The sequence below is a fragment of the Hippoglossus hippoglossus genome, chromosome 2 (genome assembly GCF_009819705.1).
Source record: "Hippoglossus hippoglossus isolate fHipHip1 chromosome 2, fHipHip1.pri, whole genome shotgun sequence".
NCBI lineage: Eukaryota > Metazoa > Chordata > Actinopteri > Pleuronectiformes > Pleuronectidae > Hippoglossus > Hippoglossus hippoglossus.
In genome coordinates this window covers 6,834,067-6,848,545 of record NC_047152.1, presented here as the reverse complement: position 1 = coordinate 6,848,545, position 14,479 = coordinate 6,834,067, and the positions used below count along the sequence as shown (strand labels likewise).

Here is a 14,479-nt window from a genome sequence, read left to right as displayed (position 1 = left end):
TCCTTATCATATGACTCATTTTACTTGTTGAATCCGTCTGGAGGATCTTTGAAGTTCAGTGCACGTCTGAAAGCAGCCAAATTTTTTTGCCCCCTAGTATAAAGTCTGCAGAAAGTCTGGGGATCCCCGCTGGGGTCAAAACGAACGAGTAGAGGGATGAAGACTCTTCTAACACGCAACAGATGGAAAATGAAAATAAAAAAGAAGTTGAAATATCTCTGGATGAAAAAGCTCCGCCTACAGTAGACAACATGGGACTTTCAGTGGAGACCTGAGGTCCACCTACTGGTCAAATTGAATTCTTCTGGCTATTGAAGACGACTCAGGGTCTGTCTCTTTTCTCTCCTTGGCTTCAAAAGGAGGTGTCCGTTTTCTGACCGAACTCTCCTCCTCTGGTGTGGACAAAGCTTCTTGGATCCTAAAAATAATAACGAAATATTTCATTATTCAGCTTCTATTGCACAAACAAATCATCCTCACTGGTGAAGGTTAGGCAGGTTTAAATAAAGTTTGAAGACGAATATATGAAGAGTGACTCACGTATCAGCGTCTGCAGTTTGAGGAACCTCAGTCATCTCATGGTCTCTGTGTGACGGACTGAAGGATTTAAGAACAGTTAAAGCTGAATATTAACGCTCATAGACTCTAACATAGAGGATATAGACGTATATAAAGATGGACGACATGACAGCAATCCAAAAGTGAATCCAAAACATCTCAATAGTTTACGGTTATAACAGATTCTGGTTGAAAGACGTACCTGCTCCTTAGTTTTCGTGTGAACAGGACAGTGAAGACTGAAGCAGTGCAAAGGAAGGTCACTACCACAATCCACGTCCCGACTGTGAGACAAAATGGAGGAATTGTTCATATCTTACACTCAACGACCGGTCAACAGGTCAAATGAGAGACTTGGGAACGTTAACTTACTGAAGCGTCTGCTAGCAGATCCAGATCCCTCATCCAAACCTGAGACAAAGAGAAACATCAGGATCATTCAATAATTATCAGTCTATTAAGGGAGTGATGGTACACAACGTTTTCTGTGTACCTCGGTTTCAAGGTCACGGTTCAGGACGTTTTCAGTACGGTAGGAACAAGGAGCAGAAAACATTGAACTGATCTTTTATTTCTGTTTATTCCACCCTGGTTAACTAGGGCTGTGTCTTTCTTACCTAAGTAATTTTTACAAAAGGAAAATAACAAAATAAACACTCATAACTAAATAAATAAAAATAGTCAAATAAATATCGATTAAAGTGCAGCATGTAGAAAATTAACTGTACATAAACTGCACCTTTATTGTATTGTATGATTATCATTATTAAATATATGTACTTTATTCAAAAAAATGTACATGTCCACATTGTTTGCAGAGGGTTTGATGCTGTGTTTGCACTGAACTCGTTTCTGTGAAACTGAAGTGTTTCCACACAGCAGACTGAAATGATGAGGAAGGGTCTTCACACATGTACCGTTCTACCCCTCCCCTACAGTCTATGAATGTGTGGCTTTAGAAGTGTTTCTCACCATTGGTAGGCGTCACTTTCACGTCAGGAATCGCCACAAACGCCTCTTTACGACGGGAGAGCACCTGCACGGCACATCCAACCTGTGTGCCGGCGTCATGGAAACCTGCCAACACGGCTGTGGCAGTAACAGTGAATGTACCGTTTGTGTTGATCACACTGACAGTGTTGTTCTGTGAGAAGTCGAAGTCTTGCTGTGTGACGTTGAGAGTTACAGTTGGAGCAGGTCGTCCTGTGGCGGAGCAGGAAACCACGAACTCGTCAGTTGAATTTGATTCTCTCACGTGTAGAACGGGTTCATGCAGCTCTGGGAAGAAAAGAAATGTATCACACTGTAAAATGACATTAGTGTTCTTTACTTGATTCAACCCATGTAATGTAAAGTCACAGTCTTATTACCATTTCATACTAGAAAGTACAAAGCCAATGTTGAGTTCAACAGGTTTATTCAGTCAGGTTCTTACCATAGACCCTGATGCAGGTTCTGCCAGTGAGCGCTCCAGCAGGGTTGGTGATGAAGAGGCAGAGGTAGCAGCCTTCATCCTCCTCCGTCACATTCTTGATCACTATGGAGCTGTTGTGCAGTCCACCATCTTTCACCTCCACTTTGCCTCTGAAGTCTGAGATCACCGTGGAGCCAAAGATATTGTTGGAGGTGGCGAGATTGGTCCTCCCATCCAGCGTCTGTTTCTGCCATGTGACATGCACCACATTTTCAGACTGCAGGATCTGACAGCTGAGGAGAGCATCTTCTCCCACTGCCTCCTCCACAGTCTCCACAGACTGGATTACAGATGTTAGACCTGCAGGAGAGGACAGTTGCACATCCAGATGTTTGGTTTCAACTGAGCATGTGGGTAGTAACGCGTTACATGTACTTGAGTAGTTTTCTCAATAAATTGTACTTCTGTGAGTAGTTATTTTGCAGAATACTTTTTACTCCTACTCAGTTACATATTTAAAATTTTAAAGATTTACTCTATTTAGTAGAATACGTTGTTTTTGAATGACTGCATCTGTAACGGTGTAAATAATTCACTTGTGTTTATGTTAAATTCCTGTTCAACTTGGGACTGCAACCAGTTTTGCTGTATGGGTTTTATTTTGAAAACCCACAGCGGAAGTTCGTGTTGTATTAAGTGTGGCGCACTTTGATTATGTCACAGTAGCAAACGCTCTCGCTGTGGTTCCAGCGGAAAGTAACAACTGTGGTTGTGTGTTTCTCCAATATATTGCAGTTTTACAGAATAAACAAGTCCAACTGCTCCATATAATCCTGACTCCGGTGAAGTGCATGCAAATAGCAGCAGAGCAAGATAGAGAACGTCACACATCTAAGCCACTGCTGCAGGGATTGATCGTTTTTATTACATGTATATGGTCTTTTGTCCTGTTCTGTATATGGCACTGAAACAACACCACGTGCATATATGTGTGCTCTTCACCTGCTTATCTTACCACCTGGTTCTAACGATGTAGATCCTATGGCATAGAATTGTTTTGTTTAATTTATTGTAATATTATTAGTATTTTTGAATGTCTGCATCTTCCTATCTTGTGTTAATCAGGTGAACATTTTGAGTTAGATTTCAGAGGTAAAGGTATTTTGGCTTAGTTTTTAATATGTCACTTTATTAATTCAATCAATGTGCACTTTACAATGTTATTACCTGTTAATATCCTGTTTGAACACAATTCATTCTAATGAAGTTACTCAATACTTGAGTCGTTTTATTTATCTTTATCTTTTCTCTTATACAAGTACGTAGTTTTATGAATACTTTTACTTCAACTTGAGTCATTATAATCATAAAGTAACAATACTTTTACTTGAGTACTCTTCGTGTTTAATCTACTCTCCACATGTGTGCAGGAACAAAGGATGTTTGTCTGAACGAGGAAGTCTGAGCTTGATATTTATCTTTGCTCGTTGTATAAATAACTTTGGGTCGAAACCGTTTTATTTACAGTCTATGGTTGAAACACTCATCGGAGCCAGATTATCTTCACAATAACCCGAATAAACAATAAAATAAAAGACATAGCGAGCGCACATATGTCTTTTCAGATTAAGACAAATAAATGACATTGAGCTAAATTAAAGTAATAATGACTGTTCTCACCTTTCTGGAAGAGTCCTAACACAAAGAGGACACGAGTGAGTGCAGGTTGACTCATCTCTGTTTCACACTATGTCTGCCTGTCCAATTCATCATGTCTTATCACCAACTGCCACACCTCCAACAGCCGGATCCAGGTGTTGCTGGTCGGTTGAAGACTCATCGCAGATTGGTTATTTTCACAAAGCGCCTGTGTGTGAAGTGAAGTGACGTGAGACGACAATATAAATCATACGGGTTCTCCCCTGCCAGCTGTTTAACACCATCTGTTCATATTCCTCATGTCATATATAAAGTTACATATATTACACATTCTGTTTACTTTATCTGAATCAGTTTGTATGTGAAACTTTATTTCTAACCCCTGGTGTTGTGAATCAGTTTATTTATATTTCTTTGTGATGTAAGTCTATCTGTGCTTTGTGTTGTTTGGCTAATTTATGAATGAATAAGGTTTATTAAAAAAAAAGACTTACTGTGATGGGGGGGGGGGGGGGGTTTCAACAGAGCATGTGTGTGCAGGAACAAAGGATGTGAGTCTGAACGCAGAAGTCTGAGCTTTATATTTATTTTAGCTTGATGTATTTCTTTCTCAAATTTTGTTTCCTATTTGTATATTTTCTATATTTAAACTTGCACAAATACAACACAGCAAATTCCTTGTGTGTGTAAACCTGCTTGGCAATAAAACCTGATCTCTCTCTCTCTCTCACACAAACACAATTATGACCATTTTCAAAATAAACCCTGAACATCACCCAGTGTGATTGTGAGCTATTGTATGTAGTCACCTTATTGTGAAAGGTTGGTCAGTGAATCTGTTTCCTTTCATCATAAACAGTGTGTCTGTATGGGACCTTTATTGTGAAGGGTCACTAAACTGAAGTGTTGTATTTATTTATTAGCTGGACTTTGTGCTATGTGTCTTCCTGGTTCAAGATCTCATTTCACTGTGACTTCTCCGTGAAGGTGAATTAAACCCTCGGCTACATGAACACCAGACAACTGAGAACCTGCGACACACAAACAGCAGCAGTGTGACCCGGTGTAATAAACTGTGATTCATGGATTCACCTTTCTGTGGAAACAAACTGTCAACAGGTGTTTGCTTTCTCTCTCTCTCTCTCTTTTCTGACCCACACACTTTACGTTTGGTATTTCCTGACATATTGAACATCACTTCTCACCGCGGCAAGGAATAAACCATTAGTTTGTAGGGGTGAGACAGGTGACAGGTGGATTCACGTTTCAGTCAATCAATCGATCTATTCAGCCAGTTTCATGAAGTATTAATACATTAAATTAATAATATTATACTTTTCTTACCTTTCTGGAAGAGTCCTAACGCGAAGAAGAGACGTGTAAGTGCACGAATCATCTCTGTCGCATTGTGTCCATGAAAGATCAAAGTCCAATATTAATATTGCGCGCTCAGAGGAAACAAGCGTTTGACTCCGCCCACCTTCTTCTGGTGTTAAATGGTGGTTGGCAAACAACTTATCGGTGCATTACGGCCACTTTACGGACCGGAGTGTGGAGCAGTAGATTGGCAGCAAACACAACTAAACTAAACTAAAATTGAATTATTTCCTTAAGTCCTGTTTCTCTTAAGTAGTTCATTAGAAGATTATGTATATTCTTTGATGTCTTTCCTTTCAAGTTTCATTAATGTGATATTCTGCTTTTCATCTTTTTATCCTGATAGTAATTCCGTTCCTTGTTCATTATATTTGTTCCATTCTATCAAAACGCGAGTGACAGTTCCAGGTTGTTTGCAGTTTTCAGAGTCCATTTTATGAAGTGATTAATTTAATCCTGTTTGACAAATTCTCAGATTGGTAATGATTTTCTCTCTTCTACACGTTTTTGAATTCTATACATGTCTTCCTGTGTCATTTAAATCCCAGTATTCTTGCCATGTTTTGTGACTCTATTCGTTAATGATAGTTTTTATTTCTGTTCTTGGTACCTGTATGTCAATGGATGATCGTTCTAATGACTTCTCATTGCCTTCCACTCATACGTGAGCAGGAACCCACAGGAAGGAGACGTTCTTCTTCAGCCATCGCTCTTTTTCAGTCCGGATGATTATACTTTTGATCTCAGCGTTGCTATAATTTACTGCCAGAACTAGTTCTTTTCCTTGTTGCTCCTTTTACGTATTTATTTATTATTTCCTTATAATTCATACAAACTCGATTTCAATCCCTTTTCTCTGTATTACTAACTTACTGTGATTTCTTTCTTTTTTGGAAAATAAATATTTGTCCAAACGCCAGTTTTGATCGTAAGTTTGATTTTGTTGTAGTGAGATTTCTGCTGGTCAGATGCATCATGTGAGGATCCTTATTTCTTATGAAGAGCAATGAAGTCACATTCAGACATTACACCAGAAAATGTAATTGACTTTTTACATAATGGGGGATGAATGGAAAATAAATGAAATAATTAAAACTACAATTAGCACAAAGCACAACGTAGGTTGATGATACAATGATTGAGTCAGCACGCACACACACTACATGTGCATTCTAGCTCTGTGAGCAATAAACAAATGCTAATATGTGCAATATGAAATACAGTTAATCAAAATAAAGATGTAGAAAAAAAAGGTTTTAATATACAATGTCTGATTTAAACTTAACAGATTCATTCAGATAAACATCAGAAAAAGGCAACTTAAAATAACGTGCTTAATTTTAGAAGAAAATAAAAAGATGTAGTTTGAGTTTCTCCTTTTCTTCACTTCTCTTAACTACATTTCACATATGAACAATCTCAACAAATATTAACAACTAAACAGCTTTAACTTTTCTCTTTGTTCCAACTTTCTCTTGTTCAGTGAGAGAAGTAAACTTTACCGTGTGCTGCCAGGATTTACTACCGTAAAGACGGAAAAAGCTGCGCAGGTTTAAACAGAAACGCTCCATGAAAACTTAATAATAGGTCTGGGTCCATATAGAACGGCGTCTGGGTTCGAATCCGGAGGATTTGTTGTTGTTGTTGTGAACACGTCTGTATAGAAAACACTCCGCTGCATCGTGCATGTGTGAAAGGAAAAACTGTGGAGAAAGTCTGGAGCCAATTCTCTGGAGATTCACCACAGGACATGTCAGAAAACTGCTATAGAAGTGCAGTATACCCCCGTACATTGGACTTTCAGTGGAGACCTGAGGTCCACCTACTGGTCAAATTGAAGTCCTCTGGCTATTGAAGACGACTGGCGGTCTGTCACTTTATTTTTCATCAATTTCGAATGAGGTGTCCTTTCTCTGGCCGAACTCTTCTCTGGTGTGAACAAAGCTACTTGGACCCTAAAAATAAAAACACAATATTTCATTACTCAGCTTCTATTGCACAAACAAATCATCCTCACTGGTGAAGGTTAGGCAGGTTTAAATAAAGTTTGAAGACGAGTATATGAAGAGTGACTCACGTATCAGCGTCTGCAGTTTGAGGAACCTCAGTCTTCTCAAGGTCTCTGTGTGACGGACTGAAGGATTTAAGAACAGTTAAAGCTGAATATTAACGCTCATAGACTCTAACATAGAGGATATAGACATATATAAAGATGGACGACATGACGGCAATCCAAAAGTGAAGCCAAAGCGTCTCATCCGCCCTCTGGTGGCTGGCTGCAGTATAAGTTATAAACCCTGCGTCCTCCATGTTGTTGGATGGGACATGGACCAAACTTAGTGAAAGCACATATCAGACTCCACACGCACAACATGGCAGCGTTCGTATCCCAGATATTTTGGCTTAATATCTGGATAGTGGGAGGAAGTGGAGACGTCATCTATCTTTATTTACAGTCTGTGGTTATAACAGATTCTGGTTGAAAGACGTACCTGCTCCTTAGTTTTTGTATTAACAGGACAGCGAAGACTGAAGCAGTGCAAAGGAAGGTCACTACCCCAATCCACGTCCCGACTGTGAGACAAAATTTAAGAATTGTTCATATCTTACACTCAACGACCGGTCAACAGGTCAAATGAGAGACTTGTGAACATTAACTTACTGAAGAGTCTGCTAGCAGATCCAGATCCCTCATCCAAACCTGGGACAAATAAAAACATCAGAATCATTCAATAATTATCAGTTTATGAATGTGTGGCCTTAGAAGTGTTTCTCACCATTGGTCGGCGTCAGTTTCACGTCAGGAATCGCCACAAACGCCTCTTTACGACGGGAGAGCACCTGCACGGCACATCCAACCTGTGTGCCGGCGTCATGGAAACCTGCCAACACGGCTGTGACAGTGACAGTAACAGTGACAGTGAATGTACCGTCTGTGTTGATCACACTGACAGTGTTGTTCTGTGAGAAGTCGAAGTCTTGCTGTGTGACGTTGAGAGTTACAGTTGGAGCAGGTCGTCCTGTGGCGGAGCAGGAAACCACGAACTCGTCAGTTGAATTTGATTCTCTCACGTGTAGAACGGGTTCATGCAGCTCTGGGAAGAAAAGAAATGTGTCACACTGTAAAATGATATTAGTGTTCTTTACTTGATTCAACCCATGTAATGTAAAGTCACAGTCTTATTAACATTTCATACTAGAAAGTACAAAGCCATTGTTGAGTTCAACAGGTTTATTCAGTCAGGTTCTTACCATAGACCCTGAGGCAGGTTCTGCAGGTGAGCGCTCCAGCAGGGTTGGTGATGAAGAGGCAGAGGTAGCAGCCTTCATCCTCCTCCTCCGTCACATTCTTGATCACTATGGAGCTGTTGTGCAGTCCACGACCTATGACCTCCACTTTGCCTCTGAAGTCTGAGATCACCGTGGAGCCAAAGATATTGTTGAAGGTGGCGAGATTGGTCCTCCCATCCATCGTCTGTTTCTGCCATGTGACATGCACCACATTTTCAGACTGTAGGATCTGACAGCTGAGGAGAGCATCTTCTCCCACTGCCTCCTCCACAGTCTCCACAGACTGGATTACAGATGTTAGACCTGCAGGAGAGGACAGTTGCACATCCAGATGTTTGGTTTCAACAGAGCACGTGTGTGCAGGAACAAAGGATGTGAGTCTGAACGCAGAAGTCTGAGCTTTATATTTATTTTAGCTTGATGTATTTCTTTCTCAATTTTTGTTTCTTATTTTTATAATTTCTATATTTAAACTTGCACAAATACAACACAGCAAATTCCTTGTATGTGTAAACCTGCTTGGCAATAAAACCTGATCTCTCTCTCTCACACACAATTATGACCATTTTCAAAATAAACCCTGAACATCACCCAGTGTGAATGTGAGCTATTGTATCTAGTCACCTTATTGTGAAAGGTTGGTCAGTGAATCTGTTTCCTGTCATCATAAACAGTGTGTCTATGTGGGACCTTTATTGTGAAGGGTCACTAAACGAAAGTGGTTGTTTTTTGTGCGGGAAAAGAAACAACGTGTCGTCCGTTATTTCACTGTGACTTCTCCGTGAAGGTGAATTAAACCCTCGGCTACATGAACACCAGAGAACTGAGAACCTGCGACACACAAACAGCAGCAGTGTGACCCGGTGTAATAAACTGTGATTCATGGATTCACCTTTCTGTGGAAACAAACTGTCAACAGGTGTTTGCTTTCTCTCTCTCTCTCTCTTTTCTGACCCACACACTTTACGTTTGGTATTTCCTGACATGTTGAACATCACTTCTCACCGCGGCAAGGAATAAACCATTAGTTTGTAGGGGTGAGACAGGTGACAGGTGGATTCACGTTTCAGTCAATCAATCGATCTGTTCAGACAGTTTCATGAAGTATTAATACATTAAATTAACAATATTATACTTTTCTTACCTGTCTGGAAGAGTCCTAACGCGAAGAGGACGAGTGTAAGTGCGCGAATCATCTCTGTCGCTTAGTGTCCATGAAATAACTAAATCAAATATTGCGCGCTCACAGGAATCAAACGTTTTCCTCCGCCCACCTTCTCCTTCTTCTGGTGTTAAATGGTGGTTGGCAAACAACTTATCGGTGCATTGCCGCCACCTGCTGGTCTGGAGTGTAAGTCAGAATGGATCTGTACCCAGATTCTGTTCTAGAGTCCTGTGTTTTTTAGAAACCTGGATACTTCCTATATCCTGCATCAACTCTGCAGTATTTTTCTTAGACTTAATGTTAAACTTTTTCTTTGCAGTTAGTTTTTAAGTGTCCGTCTCTTTTATTGTGGACAGACTAAAAATAAATGCTCCACCTTCTCCTGCAACGGTCACATCTGCCTGCTGTCATCTTCAGGCTGATGTTTAGACCCGTGACTCATTCTTGATACTATCACCTCTTCCTTTGTTTCTCTGTATCTTCTTCTCATTTCACCTACTTTCTTTTCCTCTGTCCCTTTCTTCCTGCCATCTCCCTTTTTCAGTCCTGATGATTATACTTTGGATCTCAGCCTTGCTATAATTTACTGCCATATCTCCAGTTCTTTTCCTTATTGCTCCTTATGCGTATTTGTTTTTTGGAAAATATATATTTGTCCAAACGCCAGTTTTGATCCTAAGTGTGATTTTGTTGTAGTGAGATTTCTGCTGGTCAGTTGCATCATGTGAGGATCCTTATTTCTTATGAAGAGCAATGAAGTCACGTTCAGACATTACAGCAGAATATTTAAATTGACAATTATGGGCATAATTGGAAAATAAATTAAATAATTAAAAACTCGAATTAGCACACAAAGCACAACGTAAGTTTATGATACAATGATTGAGATTATGTCAGAACATAGATGCGTGCGCACACACAAACATACAGTAAATGTGCCTTCTAGATATGGGAGTAATAAATAACGCTGACACGTGCAATATCACAAGAAAAATACAGTTTACAATCAAAATAAATATGCAGAACAAAAATATATTTTATCATATATAATGTCTGATTTAAACTCTACAGATTCATACAGATGTTGATTGATTCAGGACATTTGTTAGTTCTCATTTGACTTCTATCAATAGGTGGGTGAGGTTAGATTTGCATGAAGCAAATTGATATTGCACTGAAGTTAACGCCATGTTAGTCTTTTTATCGAGACTTTAACTCTGCTTAGGAGCGTTTCAATGGACTTTGGGGGCCCCAGGCAAAAGGCAAAAAAAGCACATGATCCTGAACCAACATTCCAAACTTCCGATGCATCAAATATATAAGTAAAGTGCCAATTGTGCATACAGATCATTAAGAGTAAAGTTGAAGCGCAATCTAGCTTTTGTCTCAGGATTCACATTCTCAGGCTCCTTCTCCTAACATCAGTCCTTTCTGTTATATTTTTACATCCTACACATCCTCAACAAGCTTTCTGCCTCATGCGCCATTAATAAAGTGACAGTGCTGAGAACTGAAGTGAAAAAGAAATGAAAATTCAACAGGTAGTCAACTCTTGGTTTGCTGCGCTGACGTCACTATGGGTTAAATGCAAGAAATCCCAATGTCCACATCTGTGTCGTGCTCCTTTCTCTTTAAATGATGGCATCTTCCTTGCATCAAGCTGTGAGGCAGAGAGACAAACAGACTTTATTTTACTGTGTGCAGAACATTACTCACACATAAGATACAGTATATTGTGGCACTAGGTTAATGCTCGACAAAATTACACGATCACATTTTTGCAATAACACAACAACAACAACACACAGTTTTAAACCTCACCTTTTTCTCTTTGTGACGACAACAGCAACAGCAGTGATGGAGGTAATAATACAAAGAGTAGGGATTATAACTGCGAGCAACAGGCGAGGCCGTCTCTTCTCTAGAGAGAGAAAAACAGCAGGAGGTTACTCAGGTTCTCTTCAGGGAGAAGAGGCCGGAGGGAAATTCTCATGTCAGCTTTCTTTTTAAAGCTTAACATCCCGAGGGCTCATATGTATCAACAGAGGTTATCGTATCATGGGTTTTTATTTCTCAATAATGAAAGCTAAAGTCAAAATGAAACTTCCCTGATTTAATGAGCCACTGCACAGCTGACTCTGTAAAACAACAAATCAGACCAGGGCCGGCCCTGTACATTTGGGGGCCCTAAGCTGGATACGTTTGGGGGACCTGCCTTGCAGTGGATGGATCAGCTTCTGTTTCACCAATCATGCGTATTAATTAGAAGTCTATTAGATTAAAGCATCCGCAGGGGGGTTTGCTACACGTCACAGGGAGGGAATGACCCCGAATAAGAGCTAAACACAACGTGAGGTTGAAATTCCCATGACTGAGTCAGACTGTTGGTTGCAGTAAACCACAAGGTTCATTGTTCTTTAGGTCACAGGACATGAAGATGGGTTTCAGGGATTTCCTTTACTTCCTTGTTCACTGAACAATGAGACATTAATTATCAATGACTAGTCTGCTAATAATAATGATGTATGTGGAATTTGGTTGCATATATAGTGAAAGACGTTAAAATTTAAGATTTAAGATTTTTTGGGGCTTAAAAGGGAACATTAGCAATAGTCTGGTACACCACAATCCATTGTACCCATTATAAACCTCTTAGCTGAATAAGTTTTTCTTTACATGCATACATTATAGCTTCAGCTCCCCCCCGACCCTCAAAAGGAAAAGTGGTATAGATAAAGAATAGATGTATTGTTATTATTATTATTACCATCCTCCTTCTTCGGATGCTGAGGATCTACAGAGAAGGGGATCCTCTCCCGCCTCTGTCCTCTCGCTCCCCTGTTCAGCAGACAGTCCACGTGTCCACTCCAGCCTGCAGGTACTTGCAGCGTGATGTTGTCGCTGCTGGTGAACGTGTGGTCACTGTTTGTTTCTGTCGCAGTCTGTGATTGGTACAGACGGGCAGCACCGGGTGAAACTTCCCAATCAATGGTCGGAGCTGGTTTACCTGTGGCAGAGCAGCTAAACTCCACCTCCATGCCGTCTCCCCCGCGTGCAGCTCTGGGAACATACGCCGTGTCCACCGTGGATATTCCTGTGTGAAGAAGTAAAACTTGTCATTGTGAGAATTGTAAGGTTTTACAACAAAGATTATACAATCACTGAATGTTAAACTTTACACTTTGACCACTTAAATTCATTGGTTACACTCAGAGTATGACAGATAAAGATGGACGACATGACATTCCCCCAAAAGTGAAGCCAAAGCATCTCAATTGCCACCTGGTGGCTGACTGCAGTATCACATACCCCGCCCCCTCCATGTTAGTGGATGACCAAACTAAAGACCCCGGCTCCAAATGCGCAAGATGGCGGCATTTGTATCCGGGATATTTTGGCTTCATTTCTGGATAGTGGGAGGAAGACGGGTCGTGCATATTTATTTATGATTACACCTCACAGATCCAAGGTTTCAAAGTAAAAGTAAAGTGGCTTCAACCAAATGAGGGCAGCAGAAACAAGACTAACAGCTGCTAGGATTGTTCTCCTTTAAGTTGCCACCCCTATTCTGTCCATTTTATGTCCATCTGTCTGTATGTATGTTACCTTGCACGCTGAGGCAAGTCTGCTGTTGTTTGGAGCCATCGGGATACGCGTTAAATGAGCAGATGTAGCAGCTCTCGTCCTGCCACGAGACGTTGCTCAGACTGATGGAGGTCGAGTTCAGGGACGCTTCTGTTAAGGTGACTTTTCCACGGTAAGGCGTGTTGACTTGCTGACCAAACCGCTTGCTGTAGGTGGCCAGGTTCTGTATCGGCCCATCTTTGAAAAGCCTCTGCCATGTGACCTGCAGCACACCCACTGGGAAACGAAACACAAATGTCTACATCAATATTTACATTGAACACACGGCAGATCTGATGAGTGAATGACAGCAGCTGTTCAGGAGAAATCACTGAAAACAGCCTGAGATGTTACAAGGGCAAATGGGACAATTGAATTTACGCTTTCACAATAAAACAATAGCATTTAAAAGATGATCCTCACCTGTTGGGTTGGCCACTGAGCAGCTGTAATGTGCCTCCCCACCATACTCAGCGATTGTATTTCCATATCCATGAATTAGGGAGGCTGAGCCTGGAAAATAAGTCAATAAGCACAGACTTGGTATATATATATATTTATACACACACACACACACATATGTAAATAGGCTATTAATTCATCATACAGTTCAGTAATACATCATAAGCTTTCATTTCCAGTGAGTGGTCACATTAGGAAAATAAATGAGGACATAAAACAAAGAGCACATCTGTCCTGTAATACTACACAGGATGTAGATTGTGTCCCTTACCTGTAAACTGCAAACATCCAAGGATGAGAATGTACAACATCTTCTCTCAGTGCTGTAGAATGGACTGTGTACTTTCACTTTGCCTGAAAGCTTATACAGACGTAATAGAAAGAGAAAGTAAACTGTGAGGGGGGGTTACCAAAGAGATGAATAGATAGATAGATGTACTTTATTGATCCCAATTAGGGAAATTATTGTGTTGACAAGGGCAATTTCACAAAGAGCAAAGAAAAAAGGCTAAATACAAAAGACGACAAAAGATACAAGCGTACAAATTTGCAGTATTTGAAACATGACTAAAATAAATAAATATTACTATAAGATGTACAGCAAAAAAAATTAATATGAAGATAATATGTGCATTTTTGTTTATTTTATAAAAAAATTCAATGAGTGAAACCACTCCTGAGACATTTGTAACCCTGAAACTTTTGGGGATTTTATCTCCAGGTTTCAGGAGACACATTATCATGAGTCAAGTTTGTAGTGACTGTTCAGTCTAGTTTGAATTGGGTCTTTCCTGCGTTTTTTCACATGAATCATCACATCAAAGCAGGGTGGAGCAGACAGCAGGACGTGAGTGTATATATAACAGATAAGAGCTGTTTCATTTTCAATATTACATGAACCCATGATATCATATCCTGATACATACATG

At 40.2% G+C, this 14,479-nt stretch overlaps 2 protein-coding genes across 2 annotated transcripts; both read right to left on the bottom strand.

The window, feature by feature from the left end:
• Window positions 1-273: 273 nt before the first annotated feature.
• On the bottom strand, window positions 274-9,598 carry LOC117775565 (butyrophilin-like protein 2). Its single transcript, XM_034608871.1, has 8 exons — window positions 9,444-9,598; window positions 8,261-8,602; window positions 7,786-8,103; window positions 1,994-2,332; window positions 1,531-1,836; window positions 931-969; window positions 541-606; window positions 274-418 (listed from the first exon to the last, which is right to left on the bottom strand). Exons 1-7 carry the CDS (start codon window positions 9,493-9,495, stop codon window positions 572-574), a joined length of 1,431 nt encoding a protein of 476 aa, XP_034464762.1. The 5' UTR covers window positions 9,496-9,598; the 3' UTR covers window positions 274-418; window positions 541-571.
• A 634-nt stretch (window positions 9,599-10,232) lies between these two features.
• On the bottom strand, window positions 10,233-13,911 carry LOC117775703 (OX-2 membrane glycoprotein-like). Its single transcript, XM_034609068.1, has 6 exons — window positions 13,822-13,911; window positions 13,512-13,601; window positions 13,071-13,325; window positions 12,232-12,558; window positions 11,286-11,385; window positions 10,233-11,124 (listed from the first exon to the last, which is right to left on the bottom strand). The coding sequence occupies exons 1-6, from the start codon at window positions 13,859-13,861 to the stop codon at window positions 11,046-11,048; spliced, it is 891 nt and encodes a 296-aa protein (XP_034464959.1). The 5' UTR covers window positions 13,862-13,911; the 3' UTR covers window positions 10,233-11,045.
• Window positions 13,912-14,479: the final 568 nt, after the last annotated feature.

Excerpts from the sequence above, each read along its gene's own strand:
- LOC117775565 (XM_034608871.1), bottom strand. The coding sequence starts at position 9,495 with ATGATTCGCGCACTTACACTCGTCCTCTTCGCGTTAGGACTCTTCCAG. Across the intron at positions 8,603-9,443 it reads GTTAGGACTCTTCCAGACAG|GTCTAACATCTGTAATCCAG; the intron begins GTAAGAAAAGTA and ends CCTCTCCTGCAG. Across the intron at positions 2,333-7,785 it reads GAAACTGACGCCGACCAATG|GTCTAACATCTGTAATCCAG; the intron begins GTGAGAAACACT and ends CCTCTCCTGCAG.
- LOC117775703 (XM_034609068.1), bottom strand. The coding sequence starts at position 13,861 with ATGTTGTACATTCTCATCCTTGGATGTTTGCAGTTTACAG. Across the intron at positions 13,326-13,511 it reads CTCAGTGGCCAACCCAACAG|TGGGTGTGCTGCAGGTCACA; the intron begins GTGAGGATCATC and ends TTCGTTTCCCAG. Across the intron at positions 11,125-11,285 it reads GTCGTCACAAAGAGAAAAAG|CTTGATGCAAGGAAGATGCC; the intron begins GTGAGGTTTAAA and ends TCTGCCTCACAG.